Source organism: Balaenoptera acutorostrata, chromosome 1 (genome assembly GCF_949987535.1).
Source record: "Balaenoptera acutorostrata chromosome 1, mBalAcu1.1, whole genome shotgun sequence".
Classification (NCBI taxonomy): Eukaryota; Metazoa; Chordata; class Mammalia; order Artiodactyla; family Balaenopteridae; genus Balaenoptera; species Balaenoptera acutorostrata.
This window is the reverse complement of record NC_080064.1, coordinates 42,030,625-42,047,250: the sequence shown is the minus strand read 5'-3', so window position 1 is coordinate 42,047,250 and position 16,626 is coordinate 42,030,625. Positions and strand designations below refer to the sequence as shown.

The following is a 16,626-nucleotide window of genomic DNA, read 5'->3' as shown; positions in this document are numbered from 1 at the left end:
GTAAGTAGGGAAGGAAAAAACCCTTGATTTCTCTGACTCCCAAGCTCGTGCTCTTGACCACTATAACACTCTTAACGAACATGAAGAATCCTATGATAGTGTCAATGACCACTGCACTTTTTAGGTCCAGGCTCCTGCAAAGAGCTATCAGGAGATCTTACAAAATTATTTGACAAAACATCCCAGCTGACCCTGTCCTTAGCTGAATGATTGGCCAAAACTTCCTTCTGACCATGTCAGGACATTTATTCCATTTCACAGCCTCAACTGTAGGGAAAGAGAGTGGAGTCTCTCCCCTATAGACTGGAGACCCCTGGCCTATTTATGAGTTCTCTATGTTGGGTTTTCCTGAGGCCCAGACACCTCAACCTAATCATTTAATTTCCTGCCACCCCAGGGATGACCACCCCACACTGAGTGCAGGTAAGGCGAGCCTGTCATCCCAAGAATCAGCAGCTGGACATGTAAAGCCCAGCCTTTCAGAGCAGGGCGTGGACTGCTCCACCCCACCAAGCAGAAGCAAGACATTGGCTGAACTGCTGTGGCCTCCTTGTGTGTCCACAAACACGTACTCATTAGTGCCACTCTCCATTATCTGTATTTTAAAATAGCATTCCAGTACTTGCTTCGGCAGCACATATACTAAAATAGCATTTCATTATGTGAACTAAGATATCACAAAATATATATTATCTATTAATATCCACTTATTTATTTACTCTGTTGTCTGTCTTCCCTCTCTAAAACGAAATCTCCATGATGGCATGTCTTAGTCACCACTGTATCTCCAGCACCTAGAACGGTATCTGGCCTATAGCAGGCACCAAACAAATATTTGAAGAATGGGAAAAAAATTAATATTGTATGATAATAATAATGATGATGCTCATTAGCACTTTATATGCCAAACACTGTTTTTAGTCCTTAATATACATTGGTCCATCCAATCCTCACAAGAGCCCTAGTTTAAAGATGAAGAAATGGAGGCACAGGGAGGGTAAGTGATTTGCCCAAGGTCACAGCTGGTAAAGCCAGGATTTGAACCCTGGCAATCTTGATCAAAATGCCCACTAGGCTAAATGCTTCTTATTAATATTAATAACCACTAGGCTAAATGCCTCTTTCTAGTCCCCACCTTTTAAGAGGTGAGTAATAGATACAGGGAGACAGAACATGAGCTTTGGAATCAAACAGAGTAGGCTTGGAATTCCAAGTCTGACATTTCCTAGCCATGTGACCTTGTGTAAGTTATGTAAGCTACATGGTGCTCTTTCTTCAAAATGGGAATAAAAATACCTGCTTCCTAGAGTTGTTGTGAGGTTTAATGAGATAACCTAAGTAAAGTTCTTTTGCAAAGTCTGACACATACACAATAAAGGGCTCTATTATTGTGATATATCATTGTTAACTGCGTGGTACAGAGAGCAAGTGACAGAAGAATTACTGAGGAATCACAGGTGAGTCATGGCGCTCAGGAAAAGTTTCACGTAAACAGACATACTCAAGACCTTCAACTTAAAAGTTACAGAACTGTGGTTGGTAAGCAACAGGAGTGTCAAAACCAGTCTTCTTGATAAGGGGGCTTTGGGTCCAACACATCTCTCATAGGCTAGAGGTTAACAGCGCACCTGGTAAGAACCCATTTATGGACAATCTAACAGACATCCAACTATATCACTCAGTTAACAATTAATTACTGAGCACCTACTGAGCCAGGCAGAGAGATAAACCCAGTCCTGACTGTTGAGGTGGTGGTAAAACAGACAAATCAACAATTGATTATACCATGTGGAAGATGAATGATGGAAGGATGCCACAGTGCTAACAGAGGAGCTCTCACCCTGCATCACTCAGACAATCTTTCCTGGGTGAGAAGTCACCTCCGATTTGTCTCATGAAGTCAGGTAAAGAAAAGCAGAAGGATGTTGGAGACCCAGGGATCGTTTGGGCATAAGTACAGAAGAGCATGGTACAGTTCCACAGTGGAGAATGAATGGAAGGCAGAGAGCTGCAGGATGGGAGGCTGGAAAGGAGGGCAGGGGCCAGGCCATGGAGGGTCTTCTGGGCCTGGTGAAGGTGGCAGGGCTTGGTCCTGAGCCATTAATCTAAAGTAGCCATTTCTGTGATCGCATCTCAACTCTGTGCCGGGAGCAATACACTGGTTCCCCGTGAAATGCGAACAAAACAGCACTGAGAAACAGAAAGAATACATTATTTTTTTAGGCTCACTGCCGAATTTTCTTTGGGGCCCTATTTTCTTCCTGAATAGATCACAGGCATTTTTAGCACTAGTGTAGTTTATCACCACCTCATGATACTGTTCCCCCTTTGTGCTCTAAAGTCATTTTAAACTCAACTCTGTTCAGCAAATGTTACTCTCCCTTCCCCAGCACAGTACCCGAACAACTTGGTAAATATTTGCTGAATTGGGCTGGATTATTGAGTGACAACTGTATAAGGTAACATTGTACCACTGGGCAAGGCTGGGTCCCAGGGGGAGGAGGGGATAAGAAGATGACTGTCACAGCACCCTCAATAAACTTGAACTTCTAATGATGCAAATGAGGCATGCATGACAATAACATGCACGCAAAAGCAGACTGCAGGGTGTTGCGTTCTTTCAGTGGTGGCCTATTCACGGGGTGAGAGTCTGAATCCCACTCTCACAGCACTTTCACCAGATACTCAGTTCTTTGAGGGCAGTGGGCTATGTCTCCTTTACTAAGTCCTCAGAGACCACCAAATGGTAAGTGCTTAGTAAATATTTATCAAATGGATCTATTTAATCCTCACAACATCCCTGAGAGGGATAAATATTTTGCAGATGTGGAAACTGAGGCTCAAAGAGGTAATGTGACTTGCTTGAGGTTATAAGGTTAGTAAGTGGTATAGTAAAATTAACAACAACAATTATTATTGTTATTTTTAATTCTAAGGAAGCCCACCCTTCATTTATCATTCTCCAAATGTCTCTGTCACAGGATTCTCTTTTTACACTAAAATGGAAAACGTTCTCTCTGCCTGAATGAAACTTGAAGTTTATAATTTGAGTTCTTGAACTCCAGTTGGCTTTCCTTGCTGCCATTCTAAGAATTCCAAAAGGCACTGAATGGCTCTAGGACAGATAGATCTGCCACTTCGCAGGTAAAGACACTCTTTAGCACAAAGCTTCCCCAGTATTGTCCCATTCTCTCCCCAGTCACCAGGTAAGAATTAATCCAATTTCAATTCAGTTTAACAAATCTTTACTGAATACCTACTATGTGCCAGGCGCTTTTCCCAGTACTTCCAAAAATAAAATACTTAGTATGAGAGTCTTTGTGCCTGTCCTCTTAGGATTAAATCACATTTTACTCACTTTCATGCACAGAAAAATCTCAAGGGCAGGTAGTAAACCCTTAAGGGTAAAGACCAATTGACCCACCTATCTTTGTAGAGGAGTACAGTGCTAATACTTAGCAGGCATCTTAATACATCTTCATGGAACTTTAAAATTTTGCTCTGGAAGTAGACAGACCAGGGTTCAAATCGAATCCTTGCCCAATCAATTATTGGCTATATAACTTTAATTTACTTTCCAAAACCCCAGTTAGCTCATCCATAAAACAGGAAAATTAACGTTTACCTTTTAAGGTTGTTCTAAGGATTAAAAGGGATGCTGTCTGACAGTGCCTGACTCATAGTAAGCGCTCAACAAATGAAAGCTTATTTCGCTATTTCTAGTCTCACATCTAGGTCACCTCCACTACTTATTACTGTCATTATTATTATTACTTTGCAGGTTCAGCTAAAATAGCTCGACCAAGGAATGAGATTTGCTAGTTAATAAATATTGTAATTAATAGAGAGCCCCAACGTATATCATGCAGACATTAACTTTCAAAGATTTAGGATACAATGTTCCACATTAAATCTAAAATAATCAGAAGTCATCCTTTCTTTAATAATTTGGAAAATACTAGAGAATTTGCATTGCATAGCTCTGAAAAAAGTTGACTGTTTTTTTTCCCTTTGGATAATTCAGAGATCATTATCATCTAGAACAGTGTTTTTCAAACTTTACTAACCATGATCCAACAAAGTAACAAAAAGTAAGTAATATATTGAACACAGCAACTTCATATCACAGCTCAGAACATAGGTAACTGAAACAAAAGTTTCATGAAATAATACCCTTACTAAGTACCAGCCACTGAAATTTTCATTTCTATTTCATTTGTTGTTTTAATTTTTAAAAATTCTGGTCAAGACTCAGTAAAACAGTTTTAGGCAAACTAGAACTTAGTAATTTAACTAATATTGTTATCCTGTCTGTTCAAGTGTATTAAGGATATAGCTTAACTAATCCTCCCATCAAGCTATGAAGTTATATTAATTCTATTTTACATATTAAGAAACTGAAACACAGAAAGGTCAGGTGACTTGGACTAAACAGACTCCCACAAATTGATGACAGATCCAAGATTCCCAAGTTTTCTAACTCTGCAATTCAGACTCCTTAAAAAGATTATGATAATTCAATAAACATTTATTGTACCTATCACGTGCCCAACATTGAAGTAAGAGAGCATTTGACATGATCTCCACCCTCCAGGGCTCCCAGACTACCAGTGGAGACAAGCATGCCTCGGCACATGCACTTGGAAGTCTGAAGCGGGTACTTTTCTATTCTGGAGGAAATCAGTTTATTCCAAAACCACCACCATCTTCTCTCTGGCCACACATCCCACAAAATGAGCACTGGTACCTGTTGATGAGAGAATGCAGCAAACTCCTCTAATGGCACATTTCTTTATGATCTGAAATAAAGTCGATATTTTCCCCCCTACTGCTCTTTGGCATTGTAACCCTAAAAGCAGTCCTCAGCGTGACTGTACCAATGAGCAGTATCATCATAACATCACACCATGACCAGAAGAGTGCTTTAACGCTGATTCCCTCTAAATAACCAATATCTAATTTAGAAGCATCTTTATGGTGACTTCAACCTCTGAGAAATCATGATTCAATAAAGACAGGTCTTGACCCTGCTAAACCATCAGGAAACTCTAGTTTTCTGATCTAAGACATTGCATAGCTATCAATTAAAGTCAAAACCAAGTCAAAACACCCGAACCACCTTAAACCATAGCTTTTACCCGTCTCTCTAGTTTCACCTTTACACATCCTACGCTGCACTCATACCAGACTACTTATTCCTTAAGTAATTTCCCACCTCTGTGCTTTTACTCATACTCTTCCCTCCACACGGAATCCCCTTTGTCTTAATTCTTCTGCCTATCCATCTTTCCTGGCTCCACTCCAGTGGCATTTCCTCCAACAACAGTGAATGTCTCCCTCTTCTGCACATTGTACCTCCTCTGCTGAGACAATTTTCACATTCTGTCATGTCCTTACCCACTATATTAGAGTATGTTTAAAATACTGTGACATTCCAGGAGGCACTTGGAGTGTGGTTTATATGCAATAGACACAAAATTGTGTTTGCTGATCCCACACTGAAAAACTTGATCTGAAAAAGGAATTGCTCCCCCTCGCTCCCCGAGAAGTAAACTTTGGCCAAGCTGGATGCATTCCCAAACACTCTGGATCTAGGACTGCTGATATTGCTAACTATGTAACCTAAGGCAGGCGGCCGAGCTTTATTTTCTATAAAAAGGGGTTAACAGTCCCTGCCCTAACTACATTAAAGAGATTAAACTGCCATCACAGGGTCAAAATTATGCAATGTTAAGTGAATATGAGAAATGATCTCCATAGTCACAGATCCATTACAGCAAAACTGTGCTGGGAACAGCTGACGTTCTAGAAATGCAAACTTGCTCCTCTATTCTTGAACAACTGATAGTTCAGAAGCAGTACTGTTAAGATTATACCAACTGCAAGTCCGTGATCTCCAAAGTTCACCTGTTCAAGAGTTGTTATTAAAGCTCTTCTAAGTTAGAAGTCTTTTTTTATCTTCTTGCAGATAACCTTAAGCCAGAGGTGTAAAGCAAGAAGGAATTGAGATTCAAATATGGGCTTAAATATGGGTCATTTTAAAATAATGCAAACCCTTATCTGGCAAGGAGATCTTAAGAATATCCACCTGCCCCTTCCCTGTCCATTCACCTGCTCAAATCACTCACCCAATCATCTCTTTTTGGTCTTTCATTAATAGGTATGAGATTTTCCTAGGACAAAATATGTGAAAACGTCTTCTATTCTACCTTCTCAAATTTAAGCCCCTTTCTTCCACTGATATATTTCTGCCCATATAAACACAGTCTAAAAATCAACTGAATTCTTCCAGAGAGCTTGCATACCACATACAAGGCTGCTTACAAAATCCTTTGATGAACCTTGCTGAAGCCTTGAAATAGATACATGTGGAAAGAGAAAAAGTTCAACTGTCTGTCTGTTTCACAGTAAAGGGTCTTTTGCATAAAAACACAGGACCTGCAAAATGGCACCTGGGGGATCAGATCAATTTATAATCCCTTCCCCTAGTTTTAAGTATTAAATTGAAGGGAAGAAAATTGCTCCCTTCACATCCTTCCTGTGATCATATGAAGTGGAATTCAAAATCCACGACACTAAAACAGTAGTCTAAGGTTATGTTTTCAGTTTAATTCTTGAATCCTCGGAAGGGACTACTTGTGTTATTTCTTCATCCTCACTGGTGACAGCAACAGGTCCCAATTAAAACAGTTTGTGAATTTATTATGTGCCTATTTATTTCCCCCTTCAGAGCCTTGGGAAAAGGTATAAACTAAATTAGGCTTGGCCTAACACCAGTCCTGACACCACCCATACCCCTTCCCCCCTGTGTGTGATCAACAACTATGTCAAGGCCTTTGGGGTGATTTTCCTCCTTTCTCTTTTCTTCCTTCAAATGGGAGGCTAATAAATTGAGGGCCAGCATTCCGCTCCCATCTCCCACACGTCTCAGTCAATCCGATCACTTCTAGAGCTGTTTACACTGCCAAAGCCATCCATCATCTTGCCTCACCAAGCAGGAGAAGAAAAACTGATGGCAAGTTAGAAAAACCTCATTAAGCCGGTTTCTACCTCAATCTCTTCCCCACTCCTTGAGAAACAGAACTTCAGAATTCAGCCTACTGGGGAAAAGAGGGATAGAGGAAAAAAAGCTGATGTGGTGAAGGGGAAAAATAGGTCCAAAGTAAGTTGGTTTCGGTGCCAAAGTCAAATAACTCACTCACTCACCCTATCTATCTATCTTAGACAACAAAGATGAGACCATATCAATTAACCTTAACTTCTTTTTATTTTCTTTCTGCATGAGTTATGAAGTTCCTAACAGACTCTATCAAGAAATGGGAAAACAGCATCAATTAAAATTAATTTTATGTTCACCTTTTTTCTAATGACTAAATCCCAAGTTAATTCGAACTCCAAAGGAGATCATGGATGTTCCTTGTAAAAACCTAGGAGAATATAGAAAACTTAATAAAAAGTCACACAATGCCAGGGAAGAACTGAGGGCTTGTCTATGTTTAAAAACCACTGTGTGCCAAACACAACCCCCATCCCCATGAGTTCTGGGGAGAGGATGGAGACCGTGAGGATAGCATGCAATGTCACCTCTCCCCAGGACATCTGGCACGGATAGAATGACTGCAGACTGAAAGAGAGTGAATGTCCTCTAGGCACCTTTACTTTTCAACTCCTGTGTGTGACTGGTGCCTTCAAATACTGTTTCTCATCTGATCTTCACAGAACCCCTGTGAGTCAGGCATTATCATTCCCATCTTAAAGATGAGGTAACTGAGGCTCAGAAAGCTCAAGTACCTCATCCGAGATCACCCTATTACTAATCGGAAAAGTCAGGATTCTTACCCAAGTTCACCTGACTCAGGTCCTTTGCACGTCCTGGTTTCTTAAGACAAAGAGCAATCTTTCCAGAGGTTTGCCTGTACAGGAGCCCTGTGAAGGTCCTCCGAGCCCAAGGCAGACTCGTGGTTCCCTGGCCTCTGCTAACAAGAACATGGGAATAGTGGTACCTAGTTAGAAACAAATCTAATTTTTCTACACGTGCACCAGTTGATGTAATATGTTTTTAGCCCCATCTGTACACTGGCCCTCTGGTTTCTAATCACAATAAACAGGTTGGTTTCAGGTCTGGAACCTTTTCTACCACAGAGACGATTAAAATATAATCAAGCTAGAAAGTTATCCTCCCCCAAAGCCACCTAAAACAGAGCAACTCCAAAATAAAACCAATTTACATATTTTAGCCCAAATTAAAAAGTAAAAGCTAAGGATTCCCTTTTAATATCCTGAATAATAAATGCATATTTACGTAAAGCTTCCTTTGGGGAATGGTTACTATGAGGACAACTTTCCCAATATTATTCATAAATATCACTTTTGTTTTAGTGTTACAGTAAGAATCTGGACTTGTGGGAATTGGACTGTCTGTACCCAGTGCAACAACAGAGATAATTAATATTGAAGACATGTACAATATCCAGAATTTTAGATGTGTGGTTGGCTGTATTACAAAAAGTAACATAAGAAAGGATGAGTTAAATCTGATCAAAATCACAAATTACAGGGACTTAGTCGTTTACTCCATTTTAAGTGAGCACTTGCCTAATGAAGGTTTCATTAGTAAAGATTGCAAGTTCTCAGGCTTTCCACTACAGACTTTTAAATAGCACTTAGAGCCAAAGTTTATCATTAAAGCTGTATTTACTACTGTTGTATCTTCAAATGGGGCACTAGAAAAAAAAGTTCAACTCAGTTATTTTTCATGTACAAATTAGAAAGCAAAACTCTAAAGGGTTTAGACTGGCAGCTTAGGAAAACACAGGTTACTTGAGAAGCCATTACTGATACTTCCCAGGGCACACCGGGGGTCATGGCTGTCTATCTATACCACACACCTACACACACTGCACACAGTATCTAGGTATGTATGACAAAGTAACTCTCCACTAGCAAATGTCAAGTTTGCACAGGGGTTATATCAACTCTACTTCTATACAACTAAAAAAAGTTTGCACAGGGGTATGCCAGGGAGGTCACTATCTTCTCAGATTGTCCCTGGAGAGTAACATGGGAAAAGTTATTCTAAGAGTCATCTCTGTCAGAAGCAAGGCATTCTTATTTCTGTAAAATTAACAGGTTATCTAGCCAAGCTCCATGGGCAGCTGACAGCGGATAGACAAGTTCTTTCCAACTGTTCAAACTTTACCTTTTCCTAAGAGTGAACAACTGGATACATGGAACCTTATAGACAGAAATGCCCAGAATAGCTTTTATTTCTATCTTTTAGAGTCATGCATAGACTCTTATAAATACAAAAGGAAAAACACTTATGTACTTGAATGCTTCAACAGATCTTTTCCCATAATTTGACATAAACCTCATTGAATGACGTCCAACCTTAAAATCCCTCACCCAATTTTATCCCTAAATCACAGAGATTTAGCCTCTAATATATCTTTTGATTAGTGTCAGAAGAAATGGTGACTTTGAGTTCCATGTTTCAAAGAAATGCACATAGTAAGTCTTCAACAAATATTTCTTCATCCAACAACAAATGATAGCCAGCCTCCACTATGGACACAGTTGGCAAAATAACGTCAAGGGCTAGTTGTTCCAAGAAAGTAGACAATAGAAGGTTTAACTGACTCAGAATGAGCAGGAGTAGATTCAATGCCACAAAGTGCAAAACAGAGGAAACCTCCACGCTGTGGTGTGTTTTTCAGAATTTGCCATCTTGACTGGAATTGTTTCTCTGCTTCCTCATATCCTGAAAAAAGAACTAAACCTCTTATAGAAAAAATACTTCTGAATTACTACATTTTTATAGCTTCAAAATGCATAATTAAGAAATGAACTTTGATTTTAAATGTTATTTTCAAACCCAGAGTCCAAGGAAAGTTATTTTCAGGAGAGACCTATGACTTGTAATTTTTGTCCATTAAAAAAAAAATCACATATGCTATTTTTGTGTTTTATTTTTGTGGTTAAAAATAAGGCTTTCCACAAACAACAAAAAACAAAAATTCAAGTACAACAATTACACTGACCTTATTTCTTCAACATTTCACTGCTTTTTCAACCAAAATTTATTTAAGAATTCCTTTATGGCATTCAGCATTTCTTGATCCTTGTACAGGGGGATCCACATTGGGGGGAAAATATTTCTGGTGTTTGATACAATGAGGATGTGAATAATGCTCTTCCCCAAAGCAAAAATGGTCAGTGCTAAAATGGTCTGGCAAAAGGTGAAAATCTCAGGAGTGGGGAGAGGGCACGGGGAGAGACAGAGATAAAGAGACGGGGAGGGGAGAGAGAAAGAGAAAGAGAGAGAGAGAGAGAGCCAGCAGCCTATTAGGAGCACTGACACTGCATAAGTTATCGCTTAATGAATGTACAAGGAACAGCATAAATATTACCACTAAGCAGAGTGGATGTGAACATCCAAAGCAAGCTAGCTGGCTGATTGCTTTCTCATTTTTTGTTCTTTTGTAACAATTTCATTTCCAAAGTGCTTGATTTCTATGGCTGATGCTCCAAATCTATTGTGAGCACACTGCCTGAATGCTTAATGAACTAAACAACCAAATGGCTCATCTTTGGTGCCCCCAGCTAGCATCCCAAACTGGATATAATTAAAGGTGTGAACAAGCAAGCAAAGAAGTAATGAACCTGCAAAGTCAAGGTTCTGAGAAATTATTGGGCAACCTACACTGCACCAGTTCAGATTTATCACTCATTATCTCTTATACCGGCAAGGTGCAGGTCCACATGTTGGTACCCCTCTCCACTCTTGTCCTCCAGCTTTCTTTCTTCTTTCCACTCCTAGATGGCTAATTTATGACAATTACTGCTGTGACAACTCCCACTCACCCACAGATCACCTTTCTTTGTACACTTAAAAAGCTGCTGACCTATAAAAGCCCTCTACCCTTAAAGCACACTGAGACTTAAAAAATACAAGGATGTTCCTAAAAATACTTAAAAAATACAAGGATGTTCCTAAAACACACACACACACACACACACACACACACACACACACACACTCACAAAATGAAGTACGAGCCACGTACTAGCCACGCTACCTCCTCCTTGTTTTTACCAATGTTTAAAGATTAGGTGCAAATGCTCCCAAAGAAAACACAATTCTCCTTTCACATATACATATACTTTAATTTGAACCCAACCCCTTGATTGAAAGGGTATCTTCTAGTTCACAAATATTGTTATAGATTTACACATTTATGGTTTCTCAAGTGGCAACTAAAGAAAGGTGTTTGGTCTAATGGTCTGTGGGGTCTAGATATACCTTTTTGATGAATTTCTGTATTTTTCTAATAAAAGAACTTGGAATTTGTGAGGAGGAGAAGCCACTTCTTATGGGAAAACAGCCCAGTTTGGTTTTCTTTCCATTTTTAGATGCGCATATACTTGCAAGTATGTATACACATTTGGTAATACCAAAAGAGGAAAACCTAAGACAGGTGCAGGATTCCAGAAACACAAATGCTTACACTGATACACACACACACACACACACACACACACACACACATTCCCTCTCTCTCACATACACATATCTATCAAATGGATAGGAGATGGATAGTGGGCAATAAAAGGTTGACTTCACTTTCAAAAGGGGAATTGGCCAGCTCTGTACAACACAGCCCATCGACTGGAAAATAGTAAGATAAAAGCTTGAGACTGTTTATGTCCCCTCATACCCCCCAAATTCCTAATGACATTGGGAAAAAATACTGCATTGCAGCATTTGCCAGTGCATACTCATGTGTCTAGCATCCGCTGGCCAGCTCACCAACAAATGTACATATTAAGTGTCCAGGCATATAAATTAAGTGCCTGGTGGCCACAGATCATTGAAACTGATGAAGAAATTTGTCAAGGCCAAAGGACTTCTGTCTACGTACAATGACCTCTATCAAGACCGCCATTCCTTACTTGCGGTACACACTGATAATTTGTTTCAGCTTTTTTTAAAATTAAAATAAGGCATTAAGAAGCCAAGGGCTAACTGAAGCAGCATATCAACATATCTCCTCATGGAAGGAGTAGTTTTTGGTCTACATATAGGAAGAGAATCCACCCACAATAAGGAAATAAGAGCAAAGGGAAGAAATCAAACCAAAGAAAAGAACTTGCCCTGAGGAAACCCTTTTCATTGTCAGTGGTAACTCTTATTTGAGTAAAACACCTTGATTCACTTACAAATTCTTTTAGAGATATTAAACACACACACACAAAGCACCATTCATGCAATGATTTCCAGATTTAAAATTTCAAATAGATTATCCCCAAGAGAAATGCTAAGTTTAAAATATGTGAAGTCTAACATGTCTCAAACCCTATTTCAAGACAGAGTTTTAATACTAAAGTGTGTAGCTCATTTTCTTTCTCTTTCTTTAAAAAAAATTCTATTGTTATTACCTCACAACAATCTGGACTTCCTCTCATAACAAAATCCTTGAATATTTAAAGGACCAAGGAAGGGCTATAGGAAGAGAAAAAAGTTTTAAGGCTTTGGAAAACTATCACACAGAAGCAAGCTCATCTATACCTGGCCAGGAGGATGACTTGAATGAATGGCAGTTAGGAATGAATGGAACTGAGATCACAAATGAACGGTTAAGTTGCTTGTTAGTTTTTTTAAACGGGATATTAAAATTGTCCTATAAATCAATGATTCTCAAAGAAATTTTTCAGCTATTTCCCCACCTAAGTTCATTCAAAATTTTAAATATTAAATGATTTAACTATTATATTTCAATGAGATACAAGAATATTCTGATCATTAAAACTGGGATGTAGTCAGGTGTTTTTTGCAGAAATATTTCCAATCAGATTTTCATTTCTTAATAAATGCACACTCAGCCTTGTGCTTCCGTAAAGACACACCTCCACATGCAGGTAGTAGGTATTAATATTTTTAAGACAAAGAAGCGAGAAAGGTCAGCAGTAGAACCACGTGTCTTTTTTACAACCCAAGCCAAGGTGACAGTTCCTACAGAAATTATTTTCCCCTTAACTAAAATATGCAGAAAAATTCTCAGAAAAAAATAAATTTGAGATAATCAGAAAACTATTCTATTTTTAATAACAACATATGTTTACACACTCAAGATATGAGAGTAAGAGGTTCAAGTGTATGACAAAAAATATAAGTTTATTTTATTTTTTATACCTCAACAGTCAAAACAAATTTTAAAAATCCCCCAATAAGAAGACAAAACAAAAAGAAGCATCTGCAAGGAAGAAAGAATGGGAGGGGTGCAGAGATTTGCAATGGAGAGAGTAAAAATTAAGAGTACTTTCAATAAAGCCAATTATATTTCCTAACCTTTTAGCATATTTCAGCATCTTTTAATCTCTCATTCTGGGGCTTAAAATTATCACGTACTTAATTTGTCTCTCCAGAAGAAACCGAAATAGATCATCGTTTCAGTTGTTTCTATGCTACCTTCTATTCACCTAAGTAATATACCTTTCAGTCCTTCTGGTACCCACCATCATGAGAAAAAGAGACTACTAGTAAAGCACACTTTGAGAGAGAAAAAGCAAGAGATGCCTGTCACCCAGTGCACGCATGGGTCCCAGACGTTCAGAGACGTTGGAAAAAAAATCAGCTTTTCACTCAGTTTATGCCAAGACCAGGACCAAATGCTGAATGGAAGGCAGTGGTTGCAAGGGTACAGCCTGATGGATCTTGTGGCTGGAGGCATGGAGAGGGAGGCGAAGCAGAAGACTAGAATAGAGCTTTTCATTTGTTATTTTAAGAAGTAATTTCTACTCGGGGTATAAAATGAGAGATACAATGAACACCCCGGAACTGTAGTATCAATATCTGATTTAGGAAAAACACCAATACCACCTAGCACAAGATCATTGCTTAGGGTAAATGTATTCTACCTATATTTCTCTTATGGATATTTCTAAGAAATCATTCGCAGAACGTATCAGCTGTGGGAGTTCACTATTATGCTTCCGTCAACTTCATTCAATATAATTTACATTTTTTTCAAATGGCCTCACAGGATTCCTTGCGATTTTTCCCAGCACAATTTCACAGCAGGGAAAAGGGGGAAAGAGGGAGAGGGAGAGAGAGAAAAAAAGCAAGATTCCCTACCTCCCTTCCCCCTCTCCTTCTCTCTCTGTTTTTTAAACCAAAAAAAAAAAAAAAAAAAAAACCACAACAGGGGAGACAGAACAGATGCTTAAAAATAGATTTCTAAAAATCACTGTAAACCAGAGTTAGAAATGTAATTAACACCTATTTATAAAGAATAATTAAAGTTGGGCCGGCCACAAAGAACAGCAAAGATAATCAAGGTCCTGTCCCCCCCACCCCCCCGCCTTTTTTACACTGTTTGCAGTGTGTTCTCATGATAGCCACCTGCTCCCTACCCGGCTTTTCCTCTGTTCGTTTCCCCGGCAACCTTTCATTGGGTTTTCCTCCCAGCTATCGCTTTCAGTTGGGCTGCTCGGTCTAATCTTATTTGTTTTACACCCATCAAAACAAGCAGCCAGACAAAGGCAATCCGCTAAGAATGGGAAAAAGACCACAGCTTTGTTATAACATCTATGCAGAGCGAAAAGTCCTCCCGAGGCTTTTCTAGCAAAAAATAAGTGAGATGGATATGAATTTACAGCCTCCCCCCATACCAAGCTTTGAAACCCTGTGAAAGCTATTGCTAGTGAAATTCAAAGTCAAAGTGGGCACTCGTGGCATCTGATCATGCCATTTTGTGCCACATCTTCAGGGTCAACATCAGGCAACAGGAGCGGCACTCAAGGAGTTTCCCTGCTTCTTTTTTTTTTCAGAAAAAGATGATGCTAAAAATAGATTTACTACTTTGGCAGAAAGGTTTTCTACTTCCCCTTCTACATCCAAAAGTCCTGTTCCACAATTGCATCTGCTGGTACTGAGCCTCACCTCCTCCACCCCTCATTCCCAGCCTTCCCCATCACTCCGAGTAGGAGACTGAAAAAAGAAATGTGCCTTTAACTTTAACAGTCGTGCAATTCTGTTGAAAGCTCACAGAGGCGGTGGGCACGCCAGCCAACAGCGATGGTGACACTGTGATTGTCAAAAAAGACACCAACCTTGCTTGGCTAAAATGTGTGTTCGATAAAAGAGGCAGTGTGTGTGCCTTGTGTGCGTGCAGTGCCATTACACTTGGAGATGGATTCTGGTTTTCAGAAAAGAGAGACACTAATAAACACACACATACACACACAAACGATCTGCACAGTGATTTACGATGCACAGTCCACCATCCTTATGCGCGCGCACGAACACACACACACACACACACACACACACACACACGGCTGGAACCTCCAAGCTGTCTTCCTCTTTTCACTTACCATCTTCAAGCCATTCCACTCCATCTGTGATCAGAAGAAGATGGACCCTCACACAGTGTGTCAAAAGCGGAAAGGAACGTTATGTAAAAGCTGACATTCCTTCTTACAGAGCTGCTGCCCAGAGAAGGAAGCAACAACTCAACACGCCAGGCACTGCTACACATACAAGCCGCCTCCTCTTTTTTATGAGGTCATGACAGGAAACTCTTTGAAATACAAGATGCAGCATTTACTGAAGCCCAAATAAATCACTCTCTTTGCCGTTTTGAATGCGCAGCCCCCCGAAACACAACTGCCCATGTCAACGTTCAGTATTCAGGAGCTGCCTCTCAAGGTTTAAATTTCCAGCACGGAAATGGAGAGATTCCTAAGCCCGCGGCAGCCACCTCGAGCCCCACAAAACCGAGGAGGCACACAGACAAACCCCTTCTCCCTTACAAAAAGAAAATCCTTCTTTTGCCATTATGGTCTCAGGTAATATAACCTATTTCAACAAACCAGCAATGATTTCAGCCCACCTCCCCTTCCCCACCCCCACCTTTATGTTGAAGGGAAAATTGACAATGACCTGTTAAAAATGACAATCTATTTCCCAACTGCTTTTCAATAAAAGGACCTACCCGCACTCTCTACACAAAAGAGATAGTAAATGTAGGAACCAAACAGCAGCAGAGAACTGAAGTCTTGTGCAAGCATAAGACTGGTCAAGGTGGATATGCTTTTCTCCCCTCCAGCGGCACAAACAACAGATTATAAATCTAGTCATACCTACCATAACCATTCTTATTGGCAAATATTGGGTCTCGCAGAGCTTCGACTCTTCTCTTAAAATTTGCAAACGTTTCAGAATATATTTTTAAAATGACTACTATTGTAATATATTTATAAAGATCCACAAAACACAGTGTGGATGACTGTAAAGTAAATCAATTATTTTGGGGGGGTGGGGGGAGAGAAAGAAAAAAAAAAGAAAGAAAAGGAGCAGTGAGCTGAAACCCCTGATTCTAGGATGTAGATAAGAACAACTGAACAGAGCCTTGCTGAAATTGGCTCGAAGCTTCCCCTTTTTACATCCATTTATGGGACCATCTGTCAGCTGAAGCCAGGATCTGATTGGCTGGGGAAACGAAGGGAGGCGTTGCAACATCAGGTGCTATTTAAATTAGCTACTGCCAGATTGACGATGTTAATGATTTGGTGACCTCTACAACAACAGAGACCAGATTTCTGAACTGCTTCTTGTGTCTGGTA

The 16,626-nt window shown here is 39.7% G+C and overlaps 1 protein-coding gene across 4 annotated transcripts in view; it reads right to left on the bottom strand.

Moving 5' to 3' along the window:
• The window catches only part of ELAVL4 (ELAV like RNA binding protein 4), a 79,048-nt gene extending 62,676 nt beyond the window's left edge, over positions 1-16,372 (bottom strand). For 3 of the 4 annotated variants that reach the window (XM_007164484.2, XM_007164486.2, XM_007164488.2), the window contains exon 1: positions 15,376-15,491. In XM_007164484.2, the coding sequence (XP_007164546.1) occupies positions 15,376-15,399 (24 nt within the window). In that variant the 5' untranslated portion in view covers positions 15,400-15,491. Of the gene's footprint in view, positions 1-15,375; positions 15,492-16,147 lie in introns of those variants that run through there. The other variant, XM_007164485.2, reaches the window with a different exon arrangement.
• Between the last annotated feature and the right edge of the window lie 254 nt (positions 16,373-16,626).